This window comes from Nicotiana tomentosiformis, chromosome 4 (genome assembly GCF_000390325.3).
Source record: "Nicotiana tomentosiformis chromosome 4, ASM39032v3, whole genome shotgun sequence".
NCBI classification, from domain to species: domain Eukaryota; kingdom Viridiplantae; phylum Streptophyta; class Magnoliopsida; order Solanales; family Solanaceae; genus Nicotiana; species Nicotiana tomentosiformis.
The window spans coordinates 19,952,487-19,979,044 of NC_090815.1; the positions used below are offsets into that span (position 1 = coordinate 19,952,487).

A 26,558-nucleotide genomic window follows, 5' to 3' on the forward strand; every position below is an offset into this window, starting at 1 on the left:
CAACCTCATCCACTTATCCTTTCACTGCGCTGCGAGTCTCCAAGATTTTTGGCGAGCCTCAACAACTGGATGCAGACAACCACTTCTAAGCTGTCTGACATATCCAGTATTGTTGCAACACAGTCCTCTACCCCAGCAGCACTATAGGTCCCTCCGTCAGTAGAGGAAATATTGAAGAAGATTCTGGACAACCAGAAGACTATTATGGATGCACTGGTACCTCACGGGGTTACTATTGAGGAGTTGACCAAGCATGTGAAGAAGATGAGGAAATCCCAGGCTTCAAAGAAAGCAGTGGAGAGCTTGAGAAAGGAGGTTAGGAAGATAGCAGTAGCAGGTGATTTGCCTTTTGACCTACTGATGGAGATAGATCCATCAGTACCAGTTGACCCAGTGCACCATCAGCAAAGACACCAGCTGGCCAGTCTGACGAGCCAGATTCCACTGCTGAGGAGATGATTCTTATGCTCACCAACCTTGTTGTCCCTCAGCCCGGTGATGATGAGATACAGTTGGAGGAGACTGAGGGTGGTGATGATGCCAGTCACCCTGAGACCACATAGGGAGTTTTCTTTACTCTCTATCCTCTTTTGTTTTGATTGTGCTAAGCATTGAGGACAATGCTTGTTCTTATTCTGGGGGTTGATCTATTTTGGTTCATTTTGGATGACTGTGATACATTTTGATGACATTTGATTACTTTTGGGTTTGTAATAACTTTTATACTCTTTTTTATTTATTTTATTATTATTTTCTCCCTCATTATGTATATATTTATCCCTCATGTATATATTCTATTCCTCTCGGTTTGTATATTCATCTGCCTTACTTTCAATAGTTTATTTCATAGCTTCTTCATTTTGTTATGTTTTAATAGTATAGCTTCTTAGTTACTTTATTAGCTTCTTTTTGATTTGTTCGCTTTTTTCTGCTTTAGTGAACAATAAGCCTTTGCTTTTCTTAATACTACGGTTCTTTCCAAAGGTGGATCTTGTGTGAACCGGGTGACTCTTCTCAACGATGGATGGCGTGACAACCTTCTTAAGGGATCGAGTCAGTTGATGATGATTAGGTAGAAATAAGTAGTATTGATGAATAAATAAGGGTCAAGCATGCTTCACTTGGTACCAACACACTTAACTATGCGCTTATGGTTAAAAACAAGTTTTTGTAAAGAAATAGCCCTAGTTAGTGACCTTGTGACTCTTGTGTTGACTTAGGCAATCATTGGGTGGTGTAGTTGAACCATTAGCGATTTTCAATCTTGAATGCGGTTGTTGTGAGACCTCGACTCTATTCTCTTTGACAATTTGGTTGTGTGAGAGGTGAGTTATTTTGTTACAAGTCCAAGTACCCGCGCGAGTGATCTAGAACTTGCCCCGAATGTGTTTCCAGGCGAAATTCTAAGTTAGCCTGGCTTGAGAAGTGATTGTAGGCTTTCCTTGACCCGTTTTGAAACCTTCCATGGACCACCAATGATATCATCCTTAGTAAACCCTTTTGAGCCTAAAGCCTTTTTATTCGATAACCACATTACAAGCCTTTACCCATTTTATAATGACTCTCTCTTGGCACCCGAACTTTCTTTAGCACTCATGTGATTTAAAGGGCAAAAATATAAGTTTGGGGGAGAGACGAGGGGTTTAAAGATGGTCTCAAGGCACAAAAAGATAAAAGAAATGAAGAAAAGGAAAGGCAATGAAAAAGAAAGGAAGAACAAAAGAAAAAAACACAAAAGGAAAGTGAATAATATGAAAGGGTTGAAAAGATGCAAAAGAAAGCAAAAGTTCAAAGCATGTAGATAACAAAGAAGAAAAGTATGAATAGCATGGCAAAGAAAGAGTGATGTCAAGTCTCTCTAATCTCCCTAAGGGAAAAGAAAATAACTCAAAAAGTCAGCAAAGTAAGAGCCAAAAAGAGAATATGAAGTGCCAAAGGAAAGATGAACCAATTCCATTCTGATATTTCCCTCCTTAGTCCAAAAGCCTTCATTACATGCCGAAAATTCCTTACGTGATTTCAAGTCGAGCAAGCTTACATTAGTGGTGATCTACATGAGGGGCAAGTATGTGGTACTTAGAGCCGGGCTTGTGACATTCTTTTGAGAGTAATGAGCGAATCTTTCTCGGGTCACTGAATTGAATTATTCATTCGTGAGTGAGATAAGCTTCCGAAGAGTATAGGAGGAGGAGTTTAGAATCCACAGTAACCTGCATAAAAGTGCGAGCTTCCTTGATGAACAAATTCAACTCTTGATGCTCAAGCGTCACATTAGAGCTATTTGTGCTTTAACATTCAAATCACAGGCTTGTTAATGATTCATGAGTATGTGGGTAATTGTTTGTCCCAATTGATTTGTGTTTAATTCAACTTAGGCCAGCTGAAATAGACATTTTCTAGTGGAGGTGGGAAATTGCCTTAATTGCTTGAGGACAAGCAAAAGCTTAAGTTTGGGGGAGTTGATAAGTAGGAATTTTGACCGCTTATTTGCTCTCTTTTACTTACGTTTTAGCTCAAAAATACTTAAAGGTATTCCCGAGAACTAATGAAATGTGCTTTCTTGTAGGAATATTGGAAAATGAGTCAAAGAAATAAAAATCAACTAAGAAGGAGTAAAAATTGGACAATAACTAAAACAAGGCAAAATGGACAAAAGTGCGGACCACACAATATTGTGTGCGGCCGCAGACTCTGAAGAGCCACTGTTAGAATTCCTTCACAAAGTGCGGACCGCACAATTATTGTGCGGCCGCAGAAGACAAGGTTCAGAGAGATGTGTTTTGGGGACCTGAAGATGTGCGGACCACACTATTATTTTGCGGCCGCATAATGAAAAAGTGCGGCCGCACTCATAAATGTGCGGTCTGCAAAAATATCCCATGTCCAACCCAAAATCAAGAGTGCGGCCGCACTTAGAAATGTGCGGTTCGCACAATCAGAGGAAGTGCGGACGCACTCAGAAATGTGCGGTCCGCACAATCAGAGGAAGTCCGGCCGCACCCCAGATTTATGCGGCCGTAGAAGACCACCCTGTAGCTTCAAAGTGTGGACCGCACATAGAATTGTGCGGCCGCACAACCTCCGCAGGGGAAATTTTGTCCGATAATTTTAGCTGGGTATAAATAGATCGTTTTGTCATTTTTAGGTTAAGTTTTGTGCACCTGAACACTTAGATCCATTTTTATTTACTGTATTAGGTAACTTTGTACTAGTTGAGCATTTAAACATTAGATTTTCTTTCCTTAATCAATTATTATGTATTTTATCTTAGTTTCTTCTTTAATTTTTTTATTTTCTATGAGTACTAAACCCTTAGCTAGGGTTGTGACCCAATTCTAGTATGGGTACTTAATGGATGATTGATTTAGAGCTTATTTATGATTGGGTATATGATATTCAGCCTAGTTCTTGCTTGAATTTGAGAATTGATGGTTGCAAACGTTGATTCATGCCTAATTGAATTAGTATTTACTTGAGAACGTGAGACTAAGTCTAGGAAAACTTGGCTAACAAGAATTTGGGGTGAACTCAAGAAATTGATAGTCCTAATTAAAAGGTCAAATCTAGAGATAGTAAGACACGACTTGAGCATTTATTACTTGTTTCGTGAGATACCCATTTAGACTTGAGAAAGCCAAATTGGGCAAAATCACTCAAACTATCGAGAGATATAGAGTGAGTAACTGAGTGTGATTGCTATATTGTATCCCGATCAACCAAACATGCCCTAAAGGTCTAAACCCGTTAGGTAACCAACTAGGCAGAAGTCACAACCCTAGATCTTTTATAACTTGAAAACCAACCAAAACCAAAAACATTATCTCTTAGCTTTACAATTACAAGCATTAGCGTAAAAGTAGAAGTAGAAACAACAATTCAAAATGTGGAAGTGTAATCTTAAGCATGTCATACATTCACACTAGGTATATACCTAATCCCACATCAAGCTCCTATGGAATCGACCCCGACTCGCGTTGGGTTTTTATTATGGCATCAACCGCCTCACAACCTAAATTAGTGGTGTGAGTTTGGGCGACATCAGTACTGACGCACCACATCCAAGAGGTTCCGTAGTGCATGTTATTTGCAGATGATATTGTATTGATTGATGAGATGCAAGGCGATGTGAACACGCAGTTAGAGGTATGGAGGCTGGCCCTGGAGTCTAAAGGTTTCAAGTTAAGAGGACCAAGACAGAATACTTGGAGTGTAAGTTTAGTGGTGAGACTCAAGGAGGGGAAAGAGAGATGAGGCTCGACTCGCAGGTCATCCCTAGGAGAGGAAGTTTTAAGTACCTTGGGTCTATTATTTAGGGGGTGGAGAGATTGATGAAGATGTCACACATCGTATTGGGGCGGGATGAATGAAATGGAGACTCGCTTCCAGTGTTTTGTGTGACAAGATGGTGCCATCGAAACTTAAAGGTCGGTTCTACAGTGTGGTGGTCAGACCGACGATGTTGTATAGAGCTGAGTGTTGGCCAGTCAAGATCGCTCATATCTAGAAGATGAAGGTAGCATAGATGAGGATGTTGAGATGGATGTGCGGGCACACCAGGTTAGATCGGATTAGAAATCAGGTTATTCGCGACAAGGTGGGTGTGGTCCCTATTGAGGACAAGATGCAGGAAGCGCGACTTAGGTGGTTTAGTCATGTGAAGAGGAGGAGCACAGACGCCCCTGTGAGAAGGTGTGATAGGTTGACATTGGAGGGCCTACAGAGAGGTAGAGGTAGGCCAAAGAAGAGGTGGTGATAGGTGATTAGGCAAGACAAGGCGCAACTTCAGTTGACTGAGGACATGACCCTTGATAGGAAGGTATGGAGGTCAAGGATTAGGGCAGTAAAGTAGGTAGTCTAGAGTGTTCATAATAGTAGTATTGTTATGCAATCTCGCTTTCTGTTGGTAGTAGGTTTTTATGACTAGCCGTTGTTTTCTTTCATTGTCGATCACCTTACTATCTTATTGTCTTTATTCTGCTTTTATATGGATTTTCTGGTGTCCCTTCTTGTTTATATTTTCATTAATGTGGTGCTTATATTTTCCTGAGCCGAGGGTCTATTGGAAACAACCTCTCTATCCTCACAAGGTAGGGGTAAGGTCTGTGTACACCCTACCCTCTCCAGACCCCATATTATGGGATAATATTGGGTATGCTGGTGTTGTTGTTGTTATTATTTAACATCGCTAGAATATCATCAGCCCTCAATCACTATAATCCTACCTTGACAACACTAGTGTTGCAAATGATTTAGGACTTGAAATATATGTATATGGGTTCCTATTAATGATCACGCCCAACTCTAGTCCTAAAAAGTATAAGCGGTCACTGCAAATATAATCTGGTCTAAGAGTCCGGAGTCTAATCCCACAGAGAACTAAGGTTTAACTACAATTATTTTCTATCACTAAGAAGACAAGCTCGAAGAATTCCTAAGTTATAAATATAAAGATTCTTATGTCTAACTAATTAACTAACAAATTAAAGGAGTAAATTGACAACTAAAGATACTAAGGGTTGGAGACAAGATTAAGAAGGTCTAGAGTTATGATTTTTTCAATATCGAAATCCTTCCCGCTACATCTTCTATAAATTCGCCTAATTATTCTCTACTGATCATGAGCACTCGACTTATCATAATTCTCTCTCGAACAACTACAATAATATACCAGTCATATTCTCTCGAATTATACTAGCTCGCACTTTTTTACCGCTCATTATGATCACGTCAAAGTTTCGTTATCTCTAATACCACTTTTAAACCCGCCGGCTCTCATATACGTTAGGAGAGATATTGTTTAATAACCACCTAAATATGTACTCTTTTTCAAGCAATACATAATAAATAGGCACTGTTAATTGAGTGCTCTTCAATTAACTAAAATAAGCACGTAGTTAAACAAGTAGAAAAATTCAAAGACTCAATTATATCAAAACGTATCAAGAATTCATCCTATAAAAGGTTCTATCAAAACCCTAGATAACAGAATTAGCTACTCAAAAAAGTATGCAAAACTACAATACTAAAATACATAACTAATAATAGAAATAAGAAAAAGAAAGTGAAAAACTTGTAGAAGAATTCTTCGCCTTGATCCTTGTGTGTTCTAGACTCCTTAGGTCGAATCTCCCTTCAAAAGTGAGTTTAAAGACTATTTATATGGGATAAGGTTAGCATGGGGCGATATAATACAAGCCAACTTTGGAACAAACTTTTCAGGTTAGCTCGTCCACTCTCGCGTGCGCACGCGAGAGTGAACGAGCGAAGTACTTCTCTTTTTCTTTGCCTCCCAAATCTCTTGTGCACTTTCACGCCTTTTCAGCTTAGTTCGATGATTTTTTTCAAGCTTTTCTCAGCTAGCTCGTTTACTCTCTTGTGTGCACGCGAGAATGAATGAGGAAAGTTCTTCTTTTGTCTTTTTTGGTCCCGAATCAACTTCTTCTGCTCACCTTTCGTCCAGCTTGTTCCTGCACATAAGAATGAACATAGTGAGCATAATTCACTACAAAAACTCATGTAACTACCCACATTCACACAAGTTATGAGATGAAAGTACACCCAAAATATGCATTTTTTACCGTTTATCTACACCCCATACTTAAACTCTTGTTTGTCCTCGAGCAACTTTCAAAATTAAGCACAATGGCAAGAAACACCTTTCAAAACATACTCAAGCATCCTGCCAATGACAATAGTTTATACCAACACTTAGAACCTAACATAAGAAATATTGACATTTTTCTTCAAAAGTAGACACACATGCCAATACTATTTAAAATATTTTTGTGACTTCTTATAACATCCTAACCTCAAGAGATGACTCCAATACATTTCTTACTATGACTCACTTCTTGTGTTAACTCAAAATGCCTGGACTTTACCAATCCTTTGTAAATCATGTGCTCTCACCACAATCAAAGAGAGAAATTAGTCCACACACTCAAATATGGCATTTAAGTATAATTTAAGGACTTACAAATCGAAAGAATTTGCTCACTCTCATAAAGAAATTCATGTGCATCCCGAAGTCGTACTATAGGCTTGCCCATAATGCATATATCTACTAATCTAAGCTTGTGAAGTCTAGGATCAATTAGGTCTTTCCAGGTTGTAATGTAGGCTAAAAGATAGGTAGGATATATTTGGGTACACTGACTAAACCTGCTAAGTGCTAAGCACTTTAATACACTACACTTAACTTTCAAATACACACTCTTCATGACCAATTCAAGCAATACCACGAAATTATATATAATTTGTCCCTTCTTCTTTAAGCACAACTATGCATTCACTAACCCGGATTAAGAGGAATATGAGGTGTATTTTCTGTTTATTTTTTATTTTTCTTTTCTTTTTGTATTCTCTTTGAATTTTTTTCTTCTTTTTTTTTTCAACACTCTCCAAACTTGGGTTGCCCGGCTAATGATCTTTCAAAACATACGTGCACCTTTTGGCTTTTATGTGGTTCTACTCAAAAGCTACCCAAACTCTCACCTTACTCTTCTAGCGACTTAAGTTTTCGGAGATAAAGGTTCAAAAAGATTTAATTAAGAACAAAAAGTGAATCGGCTTGTAATGTGGGTACCAAAGAAAAGGTTTATAGGCTCAAATGGACTATCTAAGGATAATCTTATTTATGATGGCATACTAGCTCAATGAACAATCAAAGAAATGCCTACATCATCTCCTACACTCACAAAGCTTACTTATTTCGCTTCGACTAATACACGGGAAAAGTTCTAGACTAACACAGAATGTACTCAAGACCTCATATCATACAATGCACATGATTCACTCCAGACGGCTCAGGCCCGACACTCAAGTTAAACAACTAAGAACAATCATCATATTAATTCAACATATGTAAAGTAATCACAAGAGTCAACAAATGAACTTAAGCGTCAAAGGATAATCACATATATTCTCAAGACATACGGGCACATAGAACACGAAGAAGATAATCAGCTCAAATGTTATAGCTCTGAGCCCCGGCATAAAACATATCAAAAAGTATAAATACTCAAGTTATTCCATTCCATTATCGTTTTTAAAAAGAAAAGGAAAATATTTTTTGTATTTTTTCTTTAGACTTTACTCCCTCAAGAAAACTGACTAAGAAATCCATCATCGGAAAAAGTCCAAATATTTTTAAAATTTTACCTAAAAAATATTACTACCTGATTCAAAGTGTCATCCCTTGGAAAAGAACCTAGGCCATAAGAAAAACCAAGATGGATTATTTCTACCTAATTATTTTTTTATATATATCTTTTTTAACATACATAACATAGCACAAGAAATCACCCAGACAGTCTTCTCCCACCCCACACTTAAAATTGTGCATTGTCCATAATGCACACCATAACTAACAAGAGGGTAAAAGAAATTCCCTGATAGGCCAAAGGCCGAAGCATTAGCAGCTCATGGGGTACTTAGACTTCTTCCGGGTATTGGTCTTTTATGCGGGCACCCCACACTTAGTTCGAACCATCTTACTTTCTTTTACTTTCTTCCAATGGCTTTGCTTCTCATGCTCCTACAAAATCAAAACCTATACTAAAAAATTACAATAAACATAATTTTTTTTTTAAAAAAAACTAAAAATCAATGAAAGCAGTAAAGTTGGGTTGCCTCCCAATAAGCGACTGATTTAACGTCGCGACATGACATGAATTACTTTTTGCCTCCATCTCGAACTTATGAATTGGACCCCGCGTTTTGATTCAAACTTATGATTATGCTCCTAAGGTGGTACAAATTCTTACGAGCCAACAATTAAGTAAATTCTCATGCACCTTTTGGCTCTCAACCGAGGAGTGTCATCTTGCCTAGACGGCCTTGAATATTTCAAAATATAAGGTTTATCTACCTCTTCCCTTGACTCTCTTTTATGCTCATAAGGATTAATTCTCATTTTCCCATTCGAACATAATGTAGAGAAGTGTTTGGACTAAGGTCCAACACGCTCAAATACCTGAACTTCGAGATATTCAGCCTCCTCGATACAAATTATACTAGAGTCAGCTAAATTTGTATCCTCAATGTCCTTGCATGACCCCCTCCATCAAAGTTTAGCTGGTTAGAATGTTGGTGTTCTACTATGGCCCCCTCCATTGACACATCAATTTCTATATCTAATGCACACTGCTCCTGCCTACTATCCATAATATTAACTTGTTGAGAATTAAAGGCTTCAACTAGTTGACTCACTTGAGCCTTCAAGTTGCGAATAGTTGCCTCTTGCCTTTCTATCTGCAGCCGTGTCTCATTATTATTTCCCACAAGGTACCTTAGCATATTCTTGATCTCTTTCTGGTCATCATCCCCGGGTTCTTTGTTCCTATTAACTTCACAAGAAAAGGTAGAACTAACATAGTAAGGGGTTGGGGGAGGATAAGAAATATATGCACAATCATAAAAGTGACCATTTTGACCACCATACACATCACACACTTTCCATAAATAAGATTGGGTTGGTGCACATAACTCGCTCTCAGAAATAATTTAATAATTTTATCACGAGTAATTTTCTTTGCATTATGTATAAGGATCAAAAGTAGAATGACTAATACCTAAACTCTCATAATTCCAAGATGTCATGTTTCTCAAATCGGCAAGTAAAATAAAAATATATAATAAAAAAACAAAATAAAATAAAAATTCAAACTTGAAACCTAGCAATATATACATCTACAACTACACCGTTAGTTCCCCAGCAACGACGCCAAAATTTGATCATGCCCAACTCTAGTCCTAAAAAAGATAAGCAGTCGCTGTAAATGTAATCCGGTCTAAAAGTCCGGAGTCGAATCCCATAGAGAACTAAGGTTTAACTACAATTGTTTGCTATCACTAAAAAGACAAGTTCGAACAATTCCTAAGTTATAAATATAAAGATTCTTATGTGTAACTAACTAACTAACTAACTAATAAATTAAAGGAGTAAATTGACAACTAAAGATACTAAGGGTTGGAGACAAGATTAAGGAGGTCTAGAGTTATGATTTTCCCAATTATCGGAATCCTTCCCGCTATATTTTCTATAAATTCGTCTAATTATTCTCTACTGATCATGAGCACTCGACTTATCGTAATTCTCTCTCGAGCAATTACAATAATATACTAGTCATATTCTCTCGAATTACGCTAGCTCGCACTTTTTTACCGCTCATTATAATCACGTCAAAGCTTCGTTATCTCTATTCCCGCTTTTAAACCCGCCGTATTGATCTCTCATATACGTTAGGAGTGACGTTATTCAACAACCACCTAAATATGTACTCTTTTTCAAACAATACATAATAAATAGGCACCGTTAATTGAGAGCTCTTCAATTAACTAAAATAAGCACGCAGTTGAACAAGTAGAAAAATTTAAAGACTCAATTATATCAAAACGTATCAAGAATTCATCCTATAAAAGGTTCCATCAAAATCCTAGATAACAGAATTATCTACTCATAAAAATATGCAAAACTACAATACTAAAATTCATAACCAATAATGGAAATAGGAAGAAGAAAGTGAAAAACTCGTAGAAGAATTCACCGCCTTGCTCCTTGTGTGTTCTAGCCTCCTTAGGTCGAATCTCCCTTCAAAAGTGAGTTTAAAGACTATTTATATGAGATAGGATTAGCATGGGGCGAAATAATACAAGCCCTTTGGAACAGACTTTTCAGGTTATCTCGTCCACTCTATCGTGCGCACGCGAGAGTGAACGAGCGAAGTACTTCTCTTTTTCTTTGCCTCCCAAATCTCTTGTGCACTTCCACGCCTTTTTAGCTTAGTTCGCTGTTTTTTTTCAAGCTTTCCTCAGCTAGCTCGTTCACTCTCTCGTGTGCACGCGAGAATGAATGAGCAAAATTCTTCTTTTGTCTTTTTCGGTCCCGAATCAATTTCTTCTGCTTACCTTTCGTCCAACTTGTTCCTACACATAAGAATGCACGTAATGAGCATAATTCAGTACAAAAACTCATGTAACATCTCACATTCACACAACTTATGAGATGAAAGTACATAAAAAAATATGTATTTTTCACCGTTTATCACTTAACATTAGGAGATCGACATGGAGCTCTGACGACTGACATTGCAATTAGTGATTTTAAAAGAAGTTGTGTAGATGAAGTTGTGACAAAGATCAAAATACAATTTGACGGTGTGATTGATCGTAGTATGAGTTTTATTTAGGTTGATTTGAGGCTGAAGGGTGATTAGGTTAGCGGAAGAGACCAAATTGTTGGAGGTTTTGAATGGAGATCATTTTGCATAATTCAAGAGCAAATTTATGTCATATCTGACCTAACTATTAACGAAATGTGAATTTGAATTATTTTGTAAAGCTCAATAACAAATTTGACCATTTTCTCCTTAATCTTATTCAATTACGAATACACCCTATTTTAATTTTAAAGGCAAACCAAATAGACCCCAAACTAGGATTGAAACCTTAATATATAAATTATCTTGGTGGGGTTTAATAGAATTCCAGTAAACTCTAGGGGAAAAACATCGAACTCCAAAAATCTATTTGTAGTCCCTCACACACAAATTGATTAGCCGTTTATTAGCAACACCAAAGCAAGCGAAGCAAACACAGTGGTAGCGAAAAAGTACGAGGAAGAATGGGAAGCCAACAAGCAGCACAAATTCCGACCAGTTTTGGGCATGAACTGAGGGCTTGTCTCCGTTGCCGCCTTGTCAAAACCTACGACCAGGTTCCCTTTTTTCTATTTCTTCAATACCCATCAATTTGCTTTTAATCTTTCAACTTTTTATTCATCAATTAGTTAATCAATTTTAACTATGTATCAATCTTGGGAGCTATATGAATAATTTGATGTATAATTATAGTTAGATTAATTTACCACCAAGGTTGTAGCGAGAGATATTGGATTTTTCCACCTTTAATCAGAGGTTTGAGATTTGAGCCCTGGAAATGGAAAATTCCTGGAATGGAGCACTTCCCCCTTTAATGGACATTTCACGACGAGAATCCAGATTAGTCGGGCTCCAATGCTGGTGGTGGATACTGCGTGAGAAACAAGAAAAAGAAGATTATTTTTATGTTTTTGTATCTGGGTCTGGAATAGGCTATGATTTTCCCTCAAAAAGTCGGAGTCTTTAACATTTTTAAGGGAAAAAAATGAATAAATTAGTTTTTTTGGTGGATATACTTGTAGTGAGGTGCAACCAAGGGTATGGCCTAATAGTCAACGAAGCGAAGAGAATTATGAGGTCTCGGGTTCAATGTGATTTCTTCCCATCTGTCTAAGTCTTGGTGGGCAGAATTACCCGGTAACTGTGTTGGTGAGAGATAATAGGTACCTGATGGAATAGTCGAGATGCGCGCATGATGGCCCGAGCACCACCATCAAAAAAATAAATTAAAAAAACTGTAGTGGCGTTTATGTTTTTTGATGGGTGATTATTTGGTAAATTGCAGTTTAGGGAATCAGGATGTGAGAACTGTCCCTTTTTCAAGATGGATGAAGATTATGAACGTGTAGGGGACTGCACTACTTCTAATTTTACAGGGTATGGTGAATTTATCCTTTTCTTTTTTCTTTGTTATGTTTTATTGGCCTAGTTAGTTTTAGTTATTAACTTTGGAGCTACAATTTAACAGTTTGATCTCCGTCATGGATCCAACTAGGAGCTGGGCAGCCCGGTGGCTTCGAATTGGTATCTACAACCAATTCTTATAAGTGCATTCTTATAACTTTGATGAGATTTGTTCATTTATTTGGTATATTTTGCATGCTTGAGATTGTGTATGTAAGTGCTTTATAGTTATTTTTTGGTATAAGCAAAAGTGCTTCATAGTATTAGTAGTGATTATGAGATATCGTTTTTCCATTTATTCACAAAATATGACATGAGCCGAAGTTGTTATTCCTAGGCGGGAAAAAAGGTTCTCATGCCTAGAAATTAGAATTGCTTACTGCTATTAACTACGTCAAGGGTTCTTAATGTTCATTAACCTTTGAGTAGACTTGTATAGTTTTTTGTAAGGGTGACGTCCCTTGGTGCAAGTGTCGGTGTTTATTTATGATTTTTTCCAAAAAAAATGATTTTTTTCTCAGGTTTGCTGTACATGGTATCTTGTGAAAGTTCTTCAGGCATTTGATAATATAAATTCTGGTCCTTGATATACATTTTTAGATGTATTGGATCACTATTTTGGTAGCTATAAATTTTTATGTATCCTCAAAGGATAAACTTCTTAACTAGCTAAATAAAGCCTGCCAACTTAAGAGACGTTGTCAGACTTTGCAATATGTTGCTATTCTTTGCGTTTTGATGATTTTTCTAAAAATTGGTTAATGTCCGCATATTGCCTTAATACTTATCAGCCTGGTACTAGTGTTGTCAAAGGCGCGTTTAAAGCGCGCTTAAGCCCCAAAGCGAGGCTCAAAACATGTTGAGCGCTTCGTCTCGCTTTGCGGGCGCTTCAGTGTCCCATCAAGACTCTAAGGCATACTTTTCCTTGCGAATGAGTGTAATCCTGAAAAGGCGACACTGAACAATTGATATTTCACTCCGTAATGTTTTCTCAATTTTTTTGTCCATATATTTGTTATTCATGCTTATAATTATTGGTCTTGGACTACATATAAATATTTTTGCTTTTTCTCCAATTGCGCCTTTTTTCATTAAAGCCCACGCTTTATTTGCGCTTAAAGCCCCAACCGGCCTTGGAGCTTTTCTGCGCTTTTCGCCTTTGATAGCACTGCCTGATACTCTGAGCTTCAAATGAAAATGTTTGATTTCAAGCTTTTTTTGGACATTAGCTTTTCTGTAAATGTGTGGAACATATTTAGAGGCCCATGGTAGAAAGTAGTAAACTGAGGCTAAGTGGCATGTTTGAGGGATTCTTTCTTTTGCTACTTTCTTCATTTTTGCCTTAATAGTTAGCAGCATGGTGGTTGAACGTTAAAGGCCATTTTGAATTCAAATATCTCTGACACAAGCCTGTGCAAAATGATTGGAAATTCTGTGAAGGGGACCATAGTAGATGCATTTTAGATAGTGGTTTCATGATGCTAACTGTGATGGCCTGTTACTCTGCTAGTCTATTTTTACTTAGATCAATAGGTTCATCTCAATTTGTTGCGTTTGGTGTTTGTCAGAAGAAAATATTCCATCAGGGAAGTGCTTATTCAGATGTCTTCTTGTTCATAACCTTTTTCTATTTGGCCCATAAGTGAGTAATAGGGCCTTGTACCACCATAATTTTCCTTCGTTTCTTTCCAATTGTTTAGTGACATATTTCCTAGTATCCCCCCCCTCCCCCCCCCTAAAAAAGGACACATCTTCCTAGTATGGCTAATAGTTTTCTGATCCTGACTACTCCGTGGTGCATCACTATGAGAAACATTAGTGAGACTGTTAACATAATATAACATTTGGGAACCATGGATGGTAGCTTTTCAATACACTAGGCCTTAAGAAAGCAGCAGTCTTAATTAGACTACAAAGATCTTCAATGCAAGTTTACGGCTTGAATCAGTAGAGCACTTAAGACCTTCAAAATGCAAATATTGATGATATTATGCTCAAATTCCTATCATATTTGCTTGGAAAACAGCTAGAAAGTTTTAGTCGGAGACGGTGAATACCTGCTAGATATATAGGGCTCTAGGTAGAGGAAATAGTCAAAAATAGGAGGGAGCATTAGAAAAGGTCTGATTTTCTGAAATAAATCAAAAGATTTGTGTCCTTACCACAAATAATGAGAGGATTTCTCAAGCTACGGAGCTCTCCTCATAAGGTAGTCAATACCAGACAATACTGCAAAGTTTAGCCAAGTTGTTTCACCTTTATTAGCTTCTGTAGAGCAATGGTAGGTTGTTAGTGATGATTGTAATTTTGCAACCTGACTGCAGTTTATAATTATAATAAGATGTAGTGAGTTGTATTCTATCTTCCACGGTATGCTTTCACAAGTAGGATGTCCCATTTAGTTGAAGGACTAAGGTATTAACCTGTACTGGGTAGATGTTTCACATGTCCTTGGCTCCCAGCAATGAAGAATGGACACGCGCTGTGTAGATGAAGGAATAAGGTGTTACTATTTGGAGAATGAGAGGCTGAAAACTTATTTTACCTATCCTTTTTGATGTCTTAAAATATTCCATTGTTCCCAGCCATTAGAAAGCATGAAAAAAGTGAAGGTTCTGGACCACTTTACAGAGGTGCAGAAGTCAAGTTTTTCCCTTTATTTTAGCCTAATTCTATAAAACTAATGAAATCAAGCTTTTACAAAATAAAAAAAGTAAAAAAACATTGAAGCATTAGATTGCAAGTTGCATGGGTAGGTGAAAGTGCAATAGTAAAAACCTAAGCGTCGATGCTTTGTAACTATTTCTCTTTTCTAGTCCATTCAATGAAAGTCTCCAGAAAGGGAAAGAAAATAGAGAAAGATTACAACGCACATTTTGTTTGCGTACACACTACCCAAAGATTACAACGCACATTTTGTTTGCGTACACACTACCTTTCCCAGACCCCACTTGTGGATTTTTCTGGGTTGTTGTTGTTGCTAGTGACTGGTTGCTAATGTTTTCTGTCTGAATATCGTATGCTGGTAAATATCCTTTCATCTTTAGCCAAAATTTTGTTTGCTTCCTATTGCATAACAGGGTATATTATTGACCTGAATTCTCTCTCTTTTTTTTTTTAAACATTTGCAGCACGATCTGTCCCTGGTTGTTACACGCTTGCTGTGTCTGAGGCACTTCCGGAAGATTTGCAGGTAAGTGATGCCAGATCTTTGCTACTCCAAAGTCCTTTTGTCTTTCCTTTTAGGTTGGTGAGGATTATCCCTCTCTGTGTTGGGTTAAGGACCCGTTTGTCGATAGATTGTTTTTTCCGAATTTCCGATTTTTTTTCTCAAAAACTTGTTTGTCCATGAAAATTTATAAGTTTTTGGAGATTTTTCGAAAATGAAACCACTTTTTCAAGTTTTTCGGAAAAAAGTTTTTTCCCCACTCACAAAACTGCAATATTTTTTCAAGTGAAATGCATATCCAAATATAATTTCTAATTCCAAATACCATTTTTCAACTTAACTCCAAATGCTACTTTTTTTCAAAAATCACAATTTTGATGTCCAAACGCCTACTTAGACTTGTCAAATCTTAGTTTCTCTTTTCCTGCTTGGATTTTACATTGTCTAAGTGTGTGATAGCTACAGGGGCAGTGTGTTGATACCTTGTGGGTGTAGGCAATTGATAAAACTAACTGAATTCTATTATCTTTTCCAATTCCCTGTTGCAAAAAGTTATCTTTACGGTTGGAGAGTTACAACTTTTGTCTATGTCGCATATTGGTTTGTGGAAGTGATTTTCGTTTAAGGTCGCATATTGCTCCATATTAAGTTGTTTATTTGCTTTGCGTAGTTATTTACTTATATTTGTTTCTGCAGAATCTATGTCAAGATGAACGTATCCCATATAATCCTCCAAAACGCATCTGAATGGACAAATCAGCACATTTTGGGTTTTGATATGGAAAGTACTTGCATTTTGTAGCATCAAAGTAAATTTCGGATAAACATTATGTAATTAAGATAACTTAGTATTGGAATTATCGTTAAAGGTCGCAAACCCAATCTGGAAACTGAACATATACCTTATATATGTCTGTCTCTCAGTTGTCTGCGTTTGCATGCTCATCTGGTGAAGTCTGATGTATTACTGTTGTGTTTATGTGACCTAAAGTTTTGTGTTTTTTTCACGTATTTTGAGAATCATTTCCCAGCTAACTGTGAACATAATTTTCCTTGAATTCTTGGTTTAGTCCTATGCCCCCAAAGTTTGTTCTTCTTTGCTCATTTTTGTTGTTTTTTAAATAACTAAATGATAATGAATAATCAATATTTAGAGAGATTGCTAAAAGGTTAAAATACGCTGAATAATCCTATAACATAACAATTATCACTCAGTTTTGAGTTAGTTAGAAACTGCTATATGAATCATTATTGTCTATATCATTATATTATATAATTTAAGCTTTTTTTTAATAATATGGTATTTTAAAAATTAACTTCTCTAACACTCATAATTTTCAATATTTTTTATTGGTACGTAGTTCTCTAACAATACTAAAAAGATTTCTAGCAAAATTGGAGTATACGTGCTAATACGACTAAAAATTTCAATTACTTGACATCGTTTATGTAAAAATAATTGTACTATTTTTGCTAAATTTACATAAATTTCAAGAGGCTTGTGTGTCAAAATTAATTTTTTCTTATGTGATTTTAGGTCTACTTAATGAAATATTGACATAGTTAAGATTGGTGATGTATGACATGAGTAAAGCATATCAAACAATTTTCATTTATTTTAGGATTTTTTTCGTTTCTATACAATATTTGAAACTTATTTATCAAAATCATTCTAATTTTGTATATTACCCGCTCTAAATAAGGATTACTTATAAATTATATACATTCCACCTTAAAAGACTCACAATCCATTATTAATGCCTTCAATCAAGGAATTTAGTTACACCTTTTCCTTTTTTCTCTCCTCTCTCCCCTTTCTCTCCAGAATATTGGGACCAAAAATACTCCCAACAATCAACATTTTTCATAAAACAAATCAAGTAATTGCATATTTTGGGACGGATTTTAACAGAAAGGAGTAAAAACGAATAGGATGCAGAGAGTATAAATTTTTTTATTGTAACTTATCCCAAAGAAAAAAGCTCACTGTTAACAACGCATATAGTATCTTACATTACCATCGAAATAATTTTTGCTTATTATTTCATAGATATTGTTGAAGAAGAATCACATGCAAATTAATAAAGCTTGCAAGTTTATTTATTTATTTTAATTTTTTTTATTAAAAAAAGTTTCACATTTTGCTTTTATTTTTTGAACAGCATATTGCATAGTGTGAAGTGTTTTATATAGAAAGTTAAGGAGAATTTGGGACGGATTTTAGCAAGATCTAAAAGAAAACTTCTACTTGTAACGACCCGACCGGTCGTTTTGAACATTTGCACTTCGCTCGGTTGTTTGAGGGCATGAATAGCTCCGTATGATGTACTTTGACTTGTGTGAATCGTCGGTTTTGGGTCGCAGGTATTTCGGAATCGAATTGGAAGAAGGAATTTCATTGTTGAAGCTTTAAATTGGGAGAGTTGACCAAAATTTGACTCTTTAGCATTTGACCTCGGATTGGAATTTTGATGGTTCCGTTAGCTCCGTTAGGTGATTTTAGACTTAGGAGTGCGTCCGGAATGTGATTTGGAGGTTCGTGGTAGAATTAGGCTTGAATTGGCAAAATTGAAAATTTGGCGATTTCAGTCGGCAGTGAAAAATTTGATATCGGGGTCGGAATGGAATTCGGAAGTTGGAGTAGGTTCGTAGTGTCATTTGTGACGTGTGTGCAAAATTTGAGGTCATTCGGACGTGGTTTGGTTGGTTTCGGCATCGGTTGCCGAATTTGGAATTTTTAGAAATTTTTAGGCTTGAATCCGAGGGTAATTTGGTGTTTGGATGTTGTTTTGAGTAATTCGAAGGTTCGACTAAGTTTGTATGTTGATATAGGACTTGTTGGTATTTTTGGTTGAGGTCTCGAGGGTCTCGGGATGATTTCGGAAGGTTAACGGGAAGTTTGAAGTTGAAAAAATGCAGCTGGTGTTGCTGTTCTGGTGTGGCCGCACCTGCGGGTTGGGAACTGCAGGTGCCCCGCAGGTGCGCGTTTCGCATGTGCAAAATTTAGTCGCAGGTGCGGGGTCTGGAAGCCTGGGGTTTTATCGCAGAAGCGGATAAGGGGTCGCACCTGCGAGACCGCAAGTGTGAAGAGGTGATTGCAGGTGCGGGTTTTAGGACCTTAAGTGACTTCTGAAGATGCAGGCTTTTGGGCGCAGAAGCGGAGGCCGCAAGTGCGCTATCTGGACTGCATATGCGGTTTTGCTGGGCAAAAAGGCATAAATTGAACCCTTCGCGAATTTTTGGTCATTCTTCACAATTTCAACTCGGTTTTTGGAGCTTTTGGAGGGTTTTGAAGAGGGAATCAAGGGGATTTCATTGAGGTAAGTTACTTGAGCCTAATACTCGTATATATAGTGATTTTCCAGTTATTTAATCATTGTAATTAGTGAAAATGAGGGGTTAGGGCTTGGATTTTTGGAGAGTAATTTAAGGATTTGAAGGAACGATGTCGGATTTTGATGAATTTGGTATGATTAGACTCATGAGTGAATGAGCTTTCTAGTTTTGTGAATTTTGTTGGATTTCGAGACGTGGGCTCGGGGGCCGGGTTTGAGCCAATTTCGGGTTTTGGTCTATTTTGAAGCTTTTCTTGTAGAATTCATTCCATTAGCGTATATTTGATGGTATTGTACTGATTGTGAATAGATTTGGAGCATTTGGAGGAGAGTCCAGAGGCAAGAGCATTGCAGGGTAGAGATTTGACCGGTTTGAGGTAAGTAACGATTGTAAATCTAGTCCTGAGGGTACGAAACCCCGAATTTTATATCATTTTACTATTTTGAGGTGACGCACATGCTAGGTGACGGGCGTGTGGGCGTGCACCGTTGGAGATTTGTGACTTGGTCCTCCCCGTAGCAATTGTAAAGTTGCATATTTTGTTGAAACCATATGATACTTATATGTTTTAGAAAGAATTTCTGTAAATGTGGCTGAATGCCACATTTGGGCCTTGCGCCAATGCTGTTTGGACCCTTAGGGGTTATTTCTTACCATCCTCTCATTGTTTTCGATTGAAAATCTATACTCAGTCATATTATACTTGTTTACCGCATAACTTAGTTTTATGACTCTATTTTGATGCATATAAATATTTTGGGCCGAATGCCCTGTTTTACTGAAATGCCCGAGTGGCTTGAGAGATTTATGACTGAGTGAGGCCGAGGGCCTGATTTGTGAGGATGAGTGTGGATCGAGGCTGCCCGCCTGCAGCATACTTTATTATTATAGCACGTGAGTTATCCATGTAGATTATAGCGCTTGGGCTGAAGGAGCCCCTCCGGAGTTTGTACACACCCCTAGTGAGCGCAGGTACCTACTGAGTGAGAGTGCCGAGTGCTGAGTGACTGGAAGGCATGAGTGATTGTGAGGTATGCCCGAGTGGCAAGAGTGATTGTGAGGTATGCCCGAGTGGCACGAGTGACTGTGAGGTTTACCCGAGGGGCTGTATATGAGTGATGTTTTGCCCGAGGGACTGTTTATGATTTCATCATTTTTTGCTCACCTTTGCATTGAGCCTTTGTTTGAAAAACTGTTGGAAAAATATCTTTAAATGATTTTTACTGGAACCGGGTTTAAACGAGATGATTTGAATCAAGCACTGATTTTTAAAGTATGTTGTACTTTACTGAGTTTTCATGATATGAATGTTATATGTTTTATTGCTCGTCACTACTGCTCAGTCTTTATTTGTTGTTGTTACTTACTGAGTTAGCGTACTCACGTTACTCCCTGCACCTTGTGTGCAGATCCAGGTGTAGCTGGACACGGTAGCGGTTGTTGATTTTTTTTCTGGTTACAGATTTTTTCGGAGATAGCAAGGTAGTTGTTGGCGATCCCAGCCCCTGCTCTTCTCCCGCTTATCTTCCTCTAGTTGTATTTAGCTATTTTCCAAGCTGAGTTAGCCTTGATATTGTTAGACAGATTGTAGTAGATGCTCATGACTAGTGACACCCCGATGTCGGGCTTTTCCTTCTGCACTTTTATTTTGATTTGAACTTCTTTACGAATGTTTTTATATTAAATAACATTGAAATTATCTTTTAAATGAAAATATCGGTTTGTTTTGGAAATGAGTCAGCTTGCCTAGTTTCACGATAGGCGCCATCACGATAGGGGTTAGTTTGGGTCGTGACAGATTGGTATCAGAGCCTAGGTTTTATAGGTCTCATGAGCGGGTTTAGTAGAGTCTTGCGGATCGGTGCGGTGACGTCTGTACTTATCTTCGAGAGGTTGTAGAACCCTTAGAAAAATTTTACTTTCTTGTATTTTATCGTGTGAAATTGATTCAGCTTGAGACATAACTCTTTGAATTTCTTCCACGCATCTCGTATGCGCACATGAGCGCTCGGTATCAATTGTGCATCGCTGGTTTGTGATTCTATGAACGAGGTTCGAGATGTGTATTATGTGTTTTGGTGATGTGCTAGTCTGGAGGACTTGAGGCCAGGTTTAAACCGTAGTTTTGGCTCGGTAGCTTCAGTTGTAACCTATACATTTGGACTCATATGTCCGAGAATGTCCATACAAGTGGAATTGTGGCTCGATGAGCAATGGAATGGTTCTGTGGTGAGTATGATGTAACTGCGGGAAGTGTTAAGACTATGCGAATGTGACGAGAAGTGTTTTCTTGATATGTAAAGGAAGGCCATTGGGTGCTTGATTTTTATTTTGATGCGACGTACAGTCTCGAGTGTGAATGTTTTGAAGGATCTTTCACGTTGTTAAATTTTGGGGCAAATTAAATTCTCATGTCAATGAGTTTGAACTCAAGAAGAGTAAGTGGTTGTGTAGTAATGGTGGTTGCGAATGGGGTATTTTGATGTTGATGGCTCGGGAAAGATAATCTTTGAAGAGACTTAGAGTCGGTAACATTTTATTGGTTCAGGTGCGACAGAAATACATTTCGATTTGATGCAGCAGTTGGGTAGCAAAGTTTGAGGGAAGACATGGCGGGAAGTGTTTCGCGGTAGTTGAAGTTCTAGTAGGTCAAGTAGGAGAAGTAGAGGTTGAGAAGTTTCTTAAAGGGGATAATTTAACCGAAGTAAGAGTGGCAGATTAGCATATGAATTCACTAGTAGGGTAGTCGTGCGCCTGGAGAAAGTGTAGAATGGTTTGGAAACGTGTTAATATATGAATCGGCCTGCAGACTCTATTTAGAGTGATGGCTAGTGTACAAAGGAAAAATTGAATATGGCAGAAAGGGGTGTGTTTGAAATGAATAGAGGCGTGAAGATCTGATTATCGTGTCAGGTGCAATATGACTTGAGTTCGGAAGGTATTGTTGACATACAGTTGATGTCAATAGGGAAAGTGCAGACTTATATAAATAGTGGGTGAGCATGAACTCAGGAGAATTTACGAATTTCGTGGTCATTACACTCAATGCAGTGTCATTGGGAGATGTCGGTAAGGAATTTCACAGGTAGGTTATCTCCTGTGTACAGCTAACGGTAGCGTGATGTTGATGAAGCTTTTGCGAGGAATATTACTAGCTACCCAGTAGGAGGTCGCGTATGTAATTTTGGCTGGAGATTCAGAATGTTCATGAAAGGCTAAATAAAAGACTTCGAGAAGTCTGGCAGGTTAACGGTGCGAGACCTTGATAATTGAGAAGGAGAAATCCTTACGGGTTCTAATTTTATATAATTGCAGCTTAAGGCTAAGTGGGGGAGTCTGCTATCGACAAGTTGATTGCACGGTTATGGGTCATATTAGTTTCAGTTCGGGGTATACCAGTGAATCAGTTATGATTTGCAAAGGTCGAGATCGAGGATGACTCGGGTAAAGGAATTTCTGGACACAAGTTGTATTACACTCTATGGTTATAGGAGGACCATAAAAATAATTGAGTGGTTATTCACAGAGAATGTAGTGTACATGGAGCGGGAATTTGCTCGGTTGCGTAAGAGTGAGGGTTACTCTTTATTCCCTTGGGTGTTGGTGTGCTAATGGGGAACATGTCGTTTCGGTCCGTTTGGTCGGTTAATTCGAGAATGGTTACAATGGATACAAGATTTATAAATATGGCTAGAAAACTGGGAGTTGCATTGAACGGTGTTAAGACTCATTGCATCTTATATCATTGTGAATTATGCATTTCAGTATCAAGAAGGTGAAGGAAACAGTTTTAGATTCACATAAAGTCTCTTCGGAGTAAGCATTTTTGGTTGTGGAACCTTTGGAATACATAAAAAGGGAATTCGAAGGCTTATAAGCCTTAGGGCGGTGTGATTCTATGCTAGAGTTCGTGGAGAAAGTTTTAGTTAAGGATAGTAGTGTTCTAACAAGGAAATAAAATAGCAATTTGAAGGCAATTTGGAAAGGACTTGGGAAAATAGGACAGTTTGGAAGTAGGTTGGGGTAGCACAGTAATGGGTATGATCGGTTATTTATGTACTTATGATGTGGCTAGTATCTACATGTGTTTCGTGGCAATGCTCCCGTATTTGGCAACCTGTGTGGCTTGGTGAAGTTAGAGGAATTCGGTTCAGATAGCTTGGTTATGTGCAAATGGATTTAAAAGTGTTCATGATGGGTTCTACCATGGTTTAAACCGGATAATTTCTACTGATGTACGGAGCGTGTTGTGTGTTATGATTTCCTCCAAGAAAGAAGCAAGAAAGAGGTTTCTGACTAATAAGGTATGTAATTTGCTAGTGACTCAGAGTTGATAATAGAATTCTTATGCTTGACACATGATGGCATAATAGATGTGGTGTGTTGTGCACGAATAGGATTTACATGTACCAGGTCACAATTCAGTTTTGAAGGGAAGGACATAAATTCTTAGGCAGCATGAACAGTTTCTGATGACTAGGTAAATGATATTACTATCTGGTATAGCTTGATGAGAGTGTACATTTCAGAAGGGGCAGTGTGTTTTAATTTATGGGTACTTCGCTGGAATTGCGGCACTCTCTTGGTTGATTGACTGTTGATATTCAAATTTTTGCCAGGTGGCACGGGAGAAGTTTCAAAGTATTTCTCATGGGAGGATTGTGTATGAGAGAGGTGTTAGGCATTCGGGCGGTGGAGGTGAAATCAAATAGGGTGATTCATGTGTTCTATGGAATTGAAGATTGGGAGTTCTCATGAGCAGATTGTTTCATGGTGGTGGACTGTGAAGTTGTGGCCGGAGCTAGCCAGATGATAGAAGGTGTTATGATTCCGTCATTGTGGACTATCGGAGGTTGTTTATCTATTGGTGGCTGACCATAGTTGATTCGGGGCCCATTGGTAGGCCCAATTAGGATGTGTATTCTACACCGAGCCGGATTGATTGGCTCCATATTGCTATTGTTGAAGGATATGCCATTCGGTTGATGTGAAGCTTATTCGTGCTCTGAAATGATCGGTGAGTTACTCTTCTATGCTACGAGGAGTTGTGATTCGTGGTTATATGCATATATGGTGCGGTTCTATTGTGGCCTTATAGCAGAATTTGAGCGAGAATAGTATTGGATATTGCTTGGTTGATGACATATTGGTCATGTTCTTTCGGGTTTTATGTGGCATGGTGTCGTTTGCTTCTCTGTGGTTATGGTAATGCACTTTGGGTACTTGATGTCGAATTGCGCATGGTTATTGATTTTAGCAGGGTGGCTTGAGGTGTTTCATATGGACCAGTATTTGGATAGGGTCGCGTATTACAGCAGAGTTATGTGGAAATATGTTCCCTTATGTAAGATTCGTATGTTATGGTTTTGCGGTGTGTGATGGGTTCTTAGCATTGCGTCGGGGTGATACTCATCGAGCTTGTGGAACGGTTCTCCTGTTTGGGTCATTGTTACGATTGGGTATATTTGGAATATTACTATCTGGTGCACGGATTGTACGGGTTGTGGCTTTAAATTGTATTGATGTGTCATGTCACTAGAGTGGTCGTGTTGAAGGAGACGAGGTCATTATGACTAGAATGGATGCTATCAGATTTGATTGTGGTATAATTAGGAGGATAATATCGGAAGTCAGCTTTGAAATTGGCTATAGTTCTTGTAGAAGGAACGAGAGCTCCATGACCTGATGGTCTAATGAATGGTTATGAATTCGGTATGTTTCTTTCATCATCGGCATTGTACGAAGGTTTTAGAACGAGGGTTTGCCTGGTATAAGGTTTACTACTGGCACTAGATTAATTTGAGTCGATACTGTGATTTTAAATCATTGCTTCAAGCATTCGAGCTATGCGGTATTTGAATTTGAGTATTTGAGTTATGGTTACAGCTTTTGATACAGATTGTTTAGACTTATACGGTATGTAGATGCAAACTTCTCATCTTATAGGAAATTTCGGATGTTGGAAATTTTATTCGAAGGCTTGTGGGCTAGGTTGAATTGAGAAATTTCAGTTATGCTATGCTATCGGACCTGTATGGGATGGGTGACGTGGGATCACCCCCGAGCATGTGCATTTGAAAGCTACACAACAATTTGATGGCTTTTGGAACAACTCTGAGCACGTTCGAGGACGAACGTATGTTTAAGTGGGGGAGGATGTAACGACCCGACCGGTCGTTTTGAACATTTGCACTTCGCTCTGTTGTTTGAGGGCATGAGTAGCTCCGTATGATGTACTTTGATTTGTGTGAATCGTCGATTTTGGGTCGCAGGTATTTCGGAATCGAATTGGAAGAAGGAATTTTATTGTTGAAGCTTTAAATTGGGAGAGTTGACCAAAATGACTCTTTAGCATTTGACCTCGGATTGGAATTTTGATGGTTCCGCTAGCTCCGTTAGGTGATTTTGGACTTAAGAGTGCGTCCAGATTGTGATTTGGAGGTCCGTGGTAGAATTAGGCTTGAATTGGCAAAATTGAAAATTTGGCGATTTCGGTCGGCAGGGGAAATTTGATATCGGGGTCGGAATGAAATTCCGGAAGTTGGAGTAGGTTCGTAGTGTCATTTGTGATGTGTGTGCAAAATTTGAGGTCTTTCGGACATGGTTTGGTTGGTTTCGGCATCGATTGCCGAATTTGGAAATTTATAAGTTCTTAGGCTTGAATCCGAGGGTAATTTGGTGTTTGGATGTTGTTTTGAGTGATTCGATGGTTCGACTAAGTTTGTATGTTGATATAGGACTTGTTGGTATTTTTGGTTGAGGTCTCGAGGGTCTCGGGATGATTTTGGAAGGTTAACGGGAAGTTTGAAGTTGAAAAAATACAGCTGGTGCTGCTGTTCTGGTGTGGCCGCACCTGCGGGTTGGGAACCGCAGGTGCGCGTTTCGCATGTGCGAAATTTAGTCGCAGGTGCGGGGTCTGGAAGCCTGGGGTTTTATCACAGAAGCGGATGAGGGGTCGCACCTGCGAGATCGCAAGTGCGAAGAGGTGATTGCAGGTGCGGGTTTTAGGACCTTAAGTGACTTCTGAAGATGCAGGCTTTTGGGCGCAGAAGCGGAGGCCGCAAGTGCACTATCTGGACTGCATATGCGGTTTTGCTGGGCAAAAAGGCATAAATTGAACCCTTCGCGAATTTTTGGTCATTCTTCACAATTTCAACTCAGTTTTTGGAGCTTTTGGAGGGTTTTGAAGAGGGAATCAAGGGGATTTCATTGAGGTAAGTTACTTGAGCCTAATACTCGTATATATATGGTGATTTTCCCATTGTTTAATCATTGTAATTAGTGAAAATGAGGGGTTATGGCTTGAATATTTGGAGAGTAATTTAAGGATTTGAAGGAATGATGTCGGATTTTGATGAATTTGGTATGGTTAGACTCATGAGTGAATGAGCTTTCTAGTTTTGTGAATTTTGTTGGATTTCGAGACGTGGGCTCGGGGGGCCGGGTTTGAGCCAATTTCGGGTTTTGGTCTATTTTGAAGCTTTTCTTGT

General features: G+C 38.3%; 1 protein-coding gene across 1 annotated transcript; it reads left to right on the forward strand.

Moving 5' to 3' along the window:
* The first annotated feature begins 11,532 nt into the window (after nt 1-11,532).
* On the forward strand, nt 11,533-16,790 carry LOC104109472 (transcription elongation factor SPT4 homolog 2-like). Its single transcript, XM_009618792.4, has 5 exons — nt 11,533-11,716; nt 12,445-12,536; nt 12,628-12,683; nt 15,695-15,756; nt 16,429-16,790. Exons 1-5 carry the CDS (start codon nt 11,624-11,626, stop codon nt 16,477-16,479), a joined length of 354 nt encoding a protein of 117 aa, XP_009617087.1. The 5' UTR covers nt 11,533-11,623; the 3' UTR covers nt 16,480-16,790.
* Nucleotides 16,791-26,558: the final 9,768 nt, after the last annotated feature.